The sequence below is a fragment of the Miniopterus natalensis genome, chromosome 2 (genome assembly GCF_054644295.1).
Source record: "Miniopterus natalensis isolate mMinNat1 chromosome 2, mMinNat1.hap1, whole genome shotgun sequence".
NCBI classification, from domain to species: Eukaryota; Metazoa; Chordata; class Mammalia; order Chiroptera; family Miniopteridae; genus Miniopterus; species Miniopterus natalensis.
Window position 1 is genome coordinate 143,136,126 of NC_142082.1, and position 12,572 is coordinate 143,148,697.

General features: G+C 44.9%; 1 protein-coding gene across 1 annotated transcript; it reads left to right on the plus strand.

The window, feature by feature from the left end:
- Positions 1–1,621: 1,621 nt before the first annotated feature.
- On the plus strand, positions 1,622–5,154 carry LOC107528244 (tubulin alpha-1B chain). Its single transcript, XM_016201236.2, has 4 exons — positions 1,622–1,719; positions 3,108–3,330; positions 3,473–3,621; positions 3,989–5,154. The coding sequence occupies exons 1-4, from the start codon at positions 1,717–1,719 to the stop codon at positions 4,967–4,969; spliced, it is 1,356 nt and encodes a 451-aa protein (XP_016056722.2). The 5' UTR covers positions 1,622–1,716; the 3' UTR covers positions 4,970–5,154.
- The last annotated feature ends 7,418 nt before the right edge of the window (positions 5,155–12,572 follow it).

The following is a 12,572-nucleotide window of genomic DNA, read 5'->3' on the forward strand; positions in this document are numbered from 1 at the left end:
AGACCACTGCAATAAAGCTAGTCATGATCTTTTTGCTGGTGGAGAGCCTGGCCTTAAATGTAAAAAATGCAGTATCTGTGAAGCAAAATAAAGCAAAGCACAATAAAATGTATGCCTGTATTTTCCATCTCCTTTTAAGAATAAGTGGTACAAATAAATTTTCAAAAAAATATATGAGACAACCTGAAACTAACAAGATATTGTATGTCAAGAATAAGTGAGACAGTATTCAAATATATTCCTGTCCCTTATATCCCAGTTTGGAAAATATGTGAAAATTTGGGTTTTAAGTCAAAAACCTTTTAACAGGACTACAAAAAATATTTATGAGAAATGAGAATTTCCTTGTTTGCATTCCAGGTTCATATGAATATAAGTGAAAAATATATAGACATTGTTACAAACTGCACACACATATTAACAATGTAAATTTTTATTTGTCTAATATGAAGGGTGAAGGCTTTACCAAATCTGAATCAGGTAATAACTGAATGTGAACTATGAATTTTTACTGTCTTATGTTTACCTTTTTTGTTACTAATACACTATCACTAGGAGAATATTTTGAATAATGTAATAACAATAACAGGTTTCTGCTATAACCATTTAAAAGCCACACTTTAACCCTAACTAACCTCCTTATGCATTTCCAAGGGTTAACAATGGTGTTGTAATATTCTCCTTAAGAAGGGGGGGGGGCCTACTCACTATAATCTGGGCCTCCTATCACTAAGCTATAACCAACTAATCTATCTTGACACAACAAAACACATTTATTTATTATATAAAGAGTTTTACAAGACTAACATAAGGAATCCCTACTTTCTAATATACTTCCCTGTCGATTTCGTCCTACCCTATTTGTCTTCACTTCAATTCAGCTACCAAAGTGTCTTTAAATCTCCCTTTTGTAAAAGCCCCTAGGGCTACTCCATGAAGTTGCTGGTTGAGGTCCAAAAATGGGGCCCTTTTAACAGTTTGGATGTTAAATGCTTAGGTACCACTCTTTGAATGAATGTTGTTTTGCTTCCAACGTTTGGTACCTTTAGTTTAAAGAACATGTCATTACAGTAAACCAAATACTACAACTATTCTGTTTTCTAAACCTCGCGTACTCAACATTATCAGGGAAGTACGGAATGCACCGCCTTTAAAGGAACTGAGAAAAGGAAAAGGCAAAACTCACTGAAAAATTGTGGCAACATGAAAATAATCAGCTGAGCTATCCGGCCCAGAAGTTTCTGCATTTCATAGTGCTTCCTCTTTAAAATTGTATAGACTTCTTAAGTCTTAGCGTTCTTTCAAATTAAGGTAAGCTTCCTCTCGCATTCCCAGGACGGCTCGTTTCCGAGCCCAGCCCTGCCCGCCCTCCACCCAGGCCCCGGCAGCCATGCGCCACAGACTGCAGCACCCCAGCTCGAGGCCCGCAGGCGCGGAGGACCCCGCCCCGCTGGGCGGGCGCAGGGAGGGGGCTCTGGGCCTGGAGCCCGCCTCTGCGGCGGCCGAGCTGAGCACCGAGTGGGCGCCCGGGACCGGGGGTGGGGCCCGCGGCTGTGGCACCGCCTGTGCCCGTCCGCCCCACCCCGAACCGCTACTTAAGTGACTCCGGCACCTCCCCCGCCTTAGTGCGTTACTTACCTCGACTCTTAGCTTGTCGGGAACAGTAACCAGGACCCGGTGTCTACTCCTGTCGCCTGCGCTTGCAAACCCGCAGCCATGGTGAGTGGGCCGCGTGCGGCGCCGCCCTCGCTGGGGAAAACGGGGAAAAACAAGCCGGGGGGTCGCGGAGGGCCTCTAACTAGAGAGGGCTGAGACCAACGCTGTCCATTTGCAGGGCAAAAAAATGAGGTAAGAGCCAACGGTGGGAATGGATCGACTCCGGTTTGTGGAGAAAAGCTGGGGCAGGGAAAGGGAGGCCCCCTCCTTTTCTTCTTGGACTCTATAAGGGTTGTCGGCGCGCCAGCTCCCTCCACGGTGATTAAGGCTCTTATTTAGCCCTTGGCCCCAGGGCGCGGCTCCCCTAGACTCTACGGTCTTTTCCCGCGCCTTCCCATCCCCCCTTTACTTCCCCCGCCTTTGGCTGGAGCGCGCGCGGCTCCCCCCCACTTCCTCCTCGGCGCGAAAAGCGGAGGCGGGAAGGAACCTGACACAAAAGCGCACGCGCAACCGTTACCTTCCCGCCCGGGAACGGCGGGAGACCGCCACTGCAGTCTGCGCGTGCGCGCTGGGCCGCTGCGGCTTTATGGCAGGAGGGTGTGTCTCCTGTTACCCTGAATTTTTGTGTGTGGGAGTTTTTGGGGTTTTTTCTGAAGGCAATAAGATGAGTGTAAAGTAAGGCTCCTTGTCGGTGTGCTGCATTATGCCTGTCTATTAGGAAAATTACCTCCCAACAGCCAGTAGAGGCCATCTGCCCCTCTGGCCTCTGTGCTACGTCAGGAATGCTTGTGGGAACAGGTGGTGGTGGTGAGGGATTTTTGAGGGAACGGAAATCCCATCTTGGTCCAGATATGTGCCGCGGATAATCCCCTGATGTGCCCTGACAGATGTGAAGGTTTTGGGTTGAGCCCAGCGCCTGTGGGGCGCTGAGGATGGTTGGCCATGGCTGCCCTCTAGCCTACGTGGCTGTGGCTGTTTGTGCCTCCGCAGCTGCGCGGCCCCGCAGGCCACAGCAGGCGCGCACACCCGAAATTGCTCCTTCATCCCCTGCCGCAGAGCCTTGCCCCTAGGGCCAGACATTTCCTCTTCTCAGCTCTGGCCACGTGCTTCCTATACTGGAAGCTGCCCGGAAATCTGGTCACCTAGCCTAAAATGGTACTCTGGGGCCTGAGAGCTGGAGGAATGTCCTCTTGCCCATCTTGATCCTTCAAAGGAGGAAGCTGTGGCGAGTCTCCCTGGTTTGGAAAGAGGCCTTCCCAAATAAGAGGGGGAAAGGAAATTCATTAAAATGTAGATTAAAACAATACAGCGATTGTCCCCTAGAAATGTTTTACATTTTAATTTGTTTTAAAAGAAGCAATTAGTAAGGTTAAGATTTCTATACATGTATTGTTCTGCTTCACAGTTAATACTAGGTTGGTTTCATCCTGATTTTTTTCTCTCTTCCACAGCGTGAGTGCATCTCCATCCATGTTGGCCAGGCTGGTGTCCAGATCGGCAATGCCTGCTGGGAGCTCTACTGCCTGGAGCACGGCATCCAGCCCGATGGCCAGATGCCAAGTGACAAGACCATTGGGGGGGGGGATGATTCCTTCAACACCTTCTTCAGTGAGACAGGCGCTGGCAAGCATGTGCCCAGGGCAGTGTTTGTAGACCTGGAACCCACAGTCATTGGTGAGTTGACTTCAGTAACCTGAGTAAGATCCCAGGGGTCTGGGACAGGAGGTGTGTCCTGGGGGCTCTGTTGAGGCCCTGGGGCTGAGCAGGCTTGTGCAGGTTGTTAGTGATGGGTGGCTGCTTTGGTTGCCTTTTGCAGATGAAGTTCGCACTGGTACCTACCGCCAGCTCTTCCACCCTGAGCAGCTGATCACAGGCAAGGAAGATGCTGCCAATAACTATGCCCGTGGACACTACACCATTGGCAAGGAGATCATTGACCTTGTCCTGGACCGAATTCGGAAACTGGTAAGTACCAGATTTAAATAGATGTTTATGAGAACCAATGTCACCCTAATAAATTTTTAAAAAGATGCCAAAATACACAAGTTAAAATGATAATGAGTAAAAGCAATCAATAAATATTTAATATGGCTTGGCGGGCTTCCATTGCAAATTTAGTGGAGAGACCAAAAAATAGCATTCTTTGATGCATGTCAAAATGTGGATATACTGCTCGCTATGTTATTGGAATTCCCTAAGTTTCAGGGGACAGTTTTGCCACTCCTCATGCTTATATCAATCTGATACGTTCATTATTTAAAGAAATAGAAATTCAAGTAAGAAAATGTATCCTGGCATTAAAGAATTACCTTTTCTTTTTCTTCACCTACAGGCTGACCAGTGCACAGGTCTTCAGGGCTTCTTGGTTTTCCACAGCTTTGGTGGGGGAACTGGCTCTGGGTTCACCTCCCTGCTGATGGAACGTCTCTCTGTCGATTATGGCAAGAAGTCCAAGCTGGAGTTCTCCATTTACCCGGCCCCCCAGGTTTCCACAGCTGTAGTTGAGCCCTACAACTCCATCCTCACCACCCACACCACCCTGGAGCACTCTGATTGTGCCTTCATGGTTGACAATGAGGCCATCTATGACATCTGTCGTAGAAACCTCGATATTGAGCGTCCAACCTACACTAACCTTAACCGCCTTATTAGCCAGATTGTGTCCTCCATCACTGCTTCCCTCAGGTTTGATGGAGCCCTGAATGTTGATCTGACTGAATTCCAGACCAACCTGGTGCCCTATCCCCGCATCCACTTCCCTCTGGCCACATATGCCCCTGTCATCTCTGCTGAGAAAGCCTACCATGAACAGCTTTCTGTAGCAGAGATCACCAATGCATGCTTTGAGCCAGCCAACCAGATGGTGAAGTGTGACCCTCGCCATGGTAAATACATGGCTTGCTGCCTGTTGTACCGTGGTGATGTGGTCCCCAAAGATGTCAATGCTGCCATTGCCACCATCAAGACCAAGCGCAGCATCCAGTTTGTAGACTGGTGCCCCACTGGCTTCAAAGTTGGCATTAATTACCAGCCTCCCACTGTGGTACCTGGTGGGGACCTGGCCAAGGTACAGCGAGCTGTGTGCATGCTGAGCAACACCACAGCTATTGCTGAGGCCTGGGCTCGCCTGGACCACAAGTTTGACCTGATGTATGCCAAGCGTGCCTTTGTCCACTGGTATGTGGGTGAGGGCATGGAGGAAGGAGAGTTTTCTGAAGCCCGTGAGGACATGGCTGCCCTTGAGAAAGATTATGAGGAGGTTGGTGTGGATTCTGTTGAAGGAGAGGGTGAGGAAGAAGGAGAGGAATACTAATTACCATTCCTTTCAGCCCTGTAACGTGTCATAGTCAGATCTTCAGGTTCAACAACTGACCGGCGCTTAAAGCTTTCTGGCTAGATTTTCTTTGCTTTCGCCTGTGATCATGTCTGTCTTTTTCATGTATACCTATATAAGATTTCCCCCTCATGTTTAAAAGTAAAGGCATTGAGAAAGTTTGACTTCTGTCCTTTTTCTAAGTTGATTTCTCTACACTTGGAGGATAGAGGTGGCAACAGGGTGGTAATATTAAGAAATCTACTTCTGTCTAGCTACCTCTGGAGAAAGAGGAGGACACTGGGAAGCAAAGCTTGATTCTGATGTGCTGAAAGTCATTCCCCTAATCTACTTTTTGAAATTATTGGGTGATTACTAATGAGTTAGGAATAACAAGTACAGGTATACCTGGTTTTACTGCACTTCAGATACTTTTTTTTTTTTTAAACCAATTGAATGCAAGACCCTCCAGCAAAAGACTGCAACTATTGTGATGATGCTTGATTGCAATCTGGAACCAAGCCCACAATATCCAAGATATATATGCCCATAAAATCAACTTGAATCTCTTGCAAACATGTGACTTGTTAAAAAGTTATGCATTTGTGGGAGAGCTCTGCTTTGCTACAGGGGATGAAGTGGCAACATTTGTAAATGTTGAGAGCTTACACTGTCAAGTATATAATTTGGCTACATCTAAAGGAATCTAGAGATAAGCAAATAGAGAATTTAACCTAGGAAAAAATAAGGCGTTTCAAATTCAGAAAACATAGAGGCAATTAAGACATGCTGAAAATGTTGGCTGTCTTAACTGGTTTAAGACCAAAAAGGGTTCAGGTTTTTTCCTAGTCCATAAATACTGTATATAGGGTGGGGCAAAAGTAGGTTTACAGTTTGTATAGAAAATAATACAAGAATAAGCTTGTGTACTCACAACTGTAAATCTACTTTTGTCCCACCCTGTATCTACAAAACATTCCTAGCTTCTGAAAGAAAATATGATTTGGCAGACATTTGCAAAAGAGCTCTGGTGGGCAGCACATCAGGCCTAGCATAGCAACCCAAGTGGGGTCACCACAGTCCCCAGGGAGAGGCAAATGCTCGGGCTTTAAGTTGGGTTAATAACCAAATGTAAATTAAGGTTTTGAGTTAATTCGGAGGGAAGATATCTTGAGATGTTTGAAGACCCTTTGAAATGTTCCTCTGTTCTTTCTGCAAAATGAGGGAAAGGTTGGTAGGCCAAAGTCTAGAAAGCAGCAGCAAACCAATGCAGAGAAGAGCTTGCTTTTCAGGCAAGCAATACTCTAGAATGTGCCATGATGCCTTTTCAGAGTTCTGAGGCACAAGGCAGGATTAAGAAGCCAATGTTTCAACTAACATTTTATTTTGGGGTGGGGGACCATTGCTTTTTTTTTGTATGTTTTTACTGATTTCAGAGAGAGGAAGGAAGAGATAGAAATATCAGTGATGAGAGTGGATCTGCCTCTTGCATGCCCCCTACTGGGGATAGAGCCAGAAACCCAGGCATGTGCCTTGACTGGAATTGAACAGCGATCTGGTTCATGAGTTGATGTTCAACCACTGAGCCACAGTCGCAGGGGGTTTTTTTGGTTTTTTTTAATCCTCAACAGATATTTTGTCTTGTTTTTCAGAGAGAGTGGAAGGGGGAGAGAGAGAGACATTGATCTGAGAGACACTGGTTACCTCTAGCACAAGCCCCAACCAGGGCCAGGGATCAAGCCTGCAACCGAGATACATACCCTTGGCTGAAATCCAAGCGGGGACCCTTCAGTTCTCGGGCCAACGCTCTAACCATTGAACCAAACTAGCTAGGGCTCAACTATCTATAGTAAGGGAAATGTTAAGATGACTAGTTTGGGTGGTAAGTGCATAAGTTTGTGATTTATTATCTGTTACTGCACAGCCAACTGCCCCAAAACTTTGTGGCTTGAAACAATATATGTGTATTGCCTCATGCAATTTCCAAGGGCCAGTAATTCAGGAGCAGCTTTAGTGGATGAACTGTCTTGGGGTTTCTCAATAAGGATGCAGTCATCTGATGCTTAACAGGCTGAGGGATTCACTTCCAAGGTGGATCACTCACATGCCTGACAAGTTAGTGCTGGTTGTTGGCTAGTGGCCTTCATTCTTCACATTGACCTCTCCATAGGGTTCCTTGAGTATCTACAACATGGCAGCAGGCTTCCTCTAGAGTGAGTGATCCAAGAGAGGGCAAGTTAGGAACCATAGTGTCTTCCCATTTTCTACAGTTCAAACTCGTATTTCAGTATTTTTTATTGCCTTTTAAGTTGTCCTTTAGAACAGACACCTATCTACACTCCTAAACTATCCCCTTTATACCTTAATTATTTGGTTATTGATCCAGCTTGCTGCTAAAATTCAGTATTACTTCTGTCCCTTCTGTTCCCAGTCATATGTCAAGATGATGACTAGCCCTAACTGGGAAGCTCGGTTGGTTGGAGCATCACTCGCAATACACAAAGGTTGTGGTTTCCATCCCTGGTCAGGGCACATACAAGAATCAACAAATGAATGCATAAATAAGTGGAACAACAAATCCATCTCCCTTCTCTCTAAAATCAAATTTTTTTAAAAAATGGTTATTTTTTAAAAAGACAACTAGTGGTTGACTTGTCGTAATCAAAGCCTTTGGTGACATGAAATACGAAGTGTGTGACATGGCAGGGATGGGTATAATGAAATGCTACCAAGCATTCTTTTAGGGGAGCACTGAGGTCTTATCTACATCTCTGCTCCAGGGGCAAGTACAGTGCCTGGTAATGCTTATGACCCACAGAATGCTCCAAGGGAAGTAAAAATGATTATTTCCTTCTTAGGCCAGATTCTTTATTGTTCTATTCAATATAAACATTTAACCCTAGGGTTTTATAAAACATATTTACCCTCTTTCCAGGCCCAGGTCTCTTTAAGCACCTATTGAGGTGAGTCTCAGAGTGGAGAGGCCTAGGGAACAGAGAGAGAATGTTGACTTGTCCTGTCACGAGGCAGGTTCTCGACCTTCTGACCCTATTTTCCCTTTTGCACTACATATTTCCACCCTTCCCTTCTCAGAAGGAGCTGGCAAGAAGGGCAATCAAGTCTTGAAGGACTTGTAAGAGAGATTCATGTCCAACCTTGGGAGATGAGAAGCAGGGCACCCAAGCCAAGACATGGCAGCTCTGCTCAGTGGGACACCAGAGCCACTGCCAAGGAAGAATGAGCCATTTACTCAGAAAAGAAAGAAATAGAAGTAAAAGCCTAACAAAGGCTTACTTAGAGATGGAGAGGATATTAATAATGATAATTAACCGTAACATCAACACCTTCAACTTACTACCCACCCAATTTCTATTATTTTTAATCCTCACCTAAGAATATTTTTTCCATTGCTTTCCAGAGAATGTGAAAGGGAGGCAGAGAGAGAGAGAGCGAAAAAAACATCAATGTGAGAGAGACACATCAATTGGTTGCCTCCCACAGGAACCCCGATTAGGGCTGGGGATCCAGCTTGCAACCAAGGTAGGTGCCCTTGTCTGGAATCAAACCAGGGAACCCTTCAGTCCTCAGGCCGACACTCTAACCACTGAGCCAAACCGGCTAGCGCCCACTTTGTTTTTTAATCCTCACCTGAAGATATGTTTTTATTGATTTTAGAGAGAGAGAGGAAAAACTCCATCAGGCCCTGCTGGGCGTCGCTCAGTGGTTGAGCATTGGCCTAGGATCCAGGAGATCAGAGTTCGATTCCCGGTCAAAGCACATGCCCAGGTTGCAGGCTCGTTCCCCAGCAGGGGGCCTGCAGGAGGCAGCCGATCAATGACTCATCATTGATGTTTCTATCTCTCTCTCTTCCTTCCTCTCTCTGAAATCAATAAAGATATATTTAAAAAAAAACACATGGATCAGTTGTCTCCTGTTCACGCCTGACCAGAGACCAAACTTGCAACCTAGGTATGTGCCCGGACTGGGAATCAAACATGCAACATTTTTGTTTGGAATGACGTTCCAAACAAGTCACCCAGCCTGGGCCCACCCACTTTTTTTTTTTTTTTTAACACCAGAATGCTTAAATACCTTCACAACCCTGCATTCTTGGCCTCATTTTTTAAAAATTTTATTTATTGATTGATTTTTGAGAGAGAGAGAGACAGCAATTTGTTGTTCCACTTATTTATGCATTCACTGGTTGATTCTTATATGTGCCCTGATCGGGGATTGAACTTGGAACCCTGGCATATAGGGGCGATGCTACAACCAGCTGAGCTACCTGGCCAGGGCTTGGTGTCATTTTTTTGCAGATGACAGAATTGGGAAGGAAGAAGGGAAGTGATACCACAGTCCAGTGTCCTGCCTTGCAGGACCAGGTGCTTTAAATATTGCCTGCCACAAGATTGGAGGCAATAAGGGTCCTTCAGCTCTGTGAAGGACCAGGACTGTAATTTAGTGGCATACTCATTACGCGGCTTAAGGGAGAGAGGAAAGAGATGCCATTTCCCCTCCCAATCCCATCAAATTCCTGGCAAATTCCTTAATGCCCTGCAGATGGCACCACTGACAAGGAGTTCTCTGCCCAGAAGTGCTGAGCTCGGATTTGTGAACTCTGCCCTGGCTGTCACCTGAGTGCTGAGCCTAAAAGATATACAACAAACAGGAAGTGACTGATCTGGCATCCTTTGCATTCATAGGCTTGTCACTTTTTGTTCTGTCCGTTCCTGGAGCCAGCTGGACCTCGTGCTAGGTCATTGTGAATCAGGCAGCCACAGCAAGCCCCACACCCAAGGAGCTCTTGCCCTTAGCTCTTGCCTCTAAGGTGCTTCCCAGGGTGGGATGGGTATAAAATCATGGCCTTGGAGTCAACAAGGGGTAATGAAGGAGTGTATTGCCAGATTAATCTGAGCTTAATATTGATACAAAGTCAATAACCACCTAATGATGTGGACATAATCATGTAGATACTGATATCATTGTGTTGTGAGGGCCAGGTTTTTCCTCTCCACCATCTGGTCCATAAACTGGAATAAATTCCCTACCCTACCTGTCCCTCAACTGTCTAGTGCAGCTCCTGACAGTCTGTTGTATGTTACTGTGTCCAACTGTGATGAAATCAACCTCACCTCTATCCTGCCTAGGGCCTTCAAACACTATTCTCTCTGCTTATATGTAATACCTTCCTAACCAAAACTGATCCCTCCCCTTTGCCCAGTTAACTCATGCTCTTCCTTCGATGATGAAAACCCAAGTGTCACCTCATCAAGGATTTGAAGACAAGGTCAAACTGGATCATATTTTCTAGTATATCTTTTTATAAAATCATCTACTTTTCTCTTAAAGTATTTATTGTAATTTGTAATTATATATTTATTTATGTGATTATTTAGTTAATATATTTAAGGTGCACAGGACTGGATAACACAGATTTTATAAGCTCCATGTCTATTAGGCTTATCATTGTATCACCAGTACCTAGCTTGGTGCTTCCTTAGTACATGATTGACACTTAATAGATATTCCAAGAATTAATTTTAGGCAAGAGCATAGATTCAAACTTTTAACTCTGAAAGCTAGCAAAGGCTGCCCCTCCACTGCCTTCTCCTTCCCCTGCTTTCCAGTCCCAAAGGTTTAAGATGCCTCAGGAAGACACTACAGGGTAGACAGTGACATCAAATGGAAGCAGAAGATAAAATTGCTCCTCTGTTCTAAAGATTCTTCTTAAATAAGAAGAAACCTCTTGCCCTGGTCAGTGTGGCTCAGTTGGTTGAGTGTTATCCTGTGCACCTAAAGGTCACTGGTTCGATTCCTGGTCAGGACACATGCCCAAGTTGCAGGCTCGATCCCTTGATGTTTCTCTCTCCCTCTCCCTTCCTGTCTCTCTAAAAATCAATAAAAACAGATTTTTTTAAAAAGAAGAAGAAATCTCTCAGCCTCTCTCTGGTCCAACTCTAGTATCTCACAACATTAGCATGTAGAAACTTCTGCTGTCTCACACTGACCAAATGAATGGGTGCTATGAGACAGGTGTGACCCAGCTGCCAGAACAAGCTGTCATCTTAGACATTCCTTCTATATAACAGTGTGCAAAGCTAGGTAGATAAGTGTTCCCACCATCCTCTTTACTTACCACCCTACTATGCAAACTGTTATCCAGTTCTGTGCACCTTAAGAAGGATACAGACAGGCAAGAGAGTTTCCTGGGTAAGGCATCCTGGGTACAGCAATTCAGAAAGCTGAGATTGTTTAGATTAGAAAAGAGTAAACTGGTGAAGAGCTCCTGTCCAGAAATGGCAGCAGATTCATTCTCAAAACCTCGAAGGGCACAGCAAAGGATGGGTAAGAACATTGCAGCTTATTTTCTAATAATTAGCTAGGACCCACAATGGCATGATTATGGCATCCATGTTGTGAAAGGCAAGCAGGTAGAACTGAAGACTTCTAAGATCCCTCTCCATTCTCAGGGTCTAGGATTTCCAAAATTTCTTGCTATCTCAAGCCAATCTTTCATTATGACTATTCTCTCCAATAATTTTGGAGAGGCCAGAAATAGAGGACAAAGGAACAGAATCTCTCAAAGCATGTTTCTTAAACCCTTTCCCTCCACTCCTGCCAACAACAACAACAACAACAAAAAGTTCTCAGACCCAGGGAGGCCTTGCCTAATGGGAATCTCTGGTTTCCCTAGAATCCTAGACAAGAGGGCAATTCCAAAGTTGCTGGCTCATTTCTAGGAACTGGTTCCATTTCTACCAGAGAGAAGGAAAAAGGTTTACAGCCTTAGTCTGTGCTGGTATAACAAAATACCATAGACTACATGGCTTAAACAACAAACATTTATTCTCACAGTTCTGGAGGCTGGGAGATCTAAGATGAAAGAGCTGGCAGATTCAGTCTGGTGAGAGCCCTCTTCCTGGCTTGCAAATGGCCCACCACCTTCTTGCTGTGTCCTCATATGGCTGAGAGAGAAAGCTCTGGTCTCTTTCTCTTCTTACATGAACATTAATCCTATGATGGGGTCTATACCTCATGAGCTCATCTAAACCTAATTACCTCCCAAAGGCCCCACCTCATATTACCATCACATTTGGGGTTAGGGTTTTTTGGGGGAGACACAAACATTCAGTCCATAGCACAGCCTGTAGTATTTTCACTTTAGAGTTGGATGAGTTCTTTCTGAAGATCCAGGAAGTCCTGGAGATAAAACCACCCAAAAGCTACTAGTCTTACTTAGAGTGAGCAGGAATTTTTCTGTACTTCTTATGTTTTCTGTGGGAAAATTGGGAATGTAGATAATCAAAGAGAAAATGAAAATAACCCATAATCTGAATGTAAAGTTTCTGAAATCTTTGTATTAAAAAAGGGTAATTTTTCCTAATCCCCTCTCTACCCCTCTCACCTCTGGGAGTGGGTGACTCTGGGTCTTCTGTCTGCTCCTCTCAAGGCGCTATTCAGCAATAAGTCAACATTTGAAAGCTCACAGGAAGAAGCAGAACAGCGAACCTTTTAGACACAGATGTAGGGTGCCAGGACTCTTCAAGTTTTACCTTTCTGTTACACTTAGTATCTAAACAGTTTAGTAATGAGAGAAATACAG

What these genes read in the sequence shown, in the direction of transcription:
- LOC107528244 (XM_016201236.2), top strand. An exon ending in CCTGGAACCCACAGTCATTG is followed by an intron (nt 3,331 to 3,472) that starts GTGAGTTGACTT and finishes TGCCTTTTGCAG; the next exon opens with ATGAAGTTCGCACTGGTACC. An exon ending in TGGACCGAATTCGGAAACTG is followed by an intron (nt 3,622 to 3,988) that starts GTAAGTACCAGA and finishes CTTCACCTACAG; the next exon opens with GCTGACCAGTGCACAGGTCT.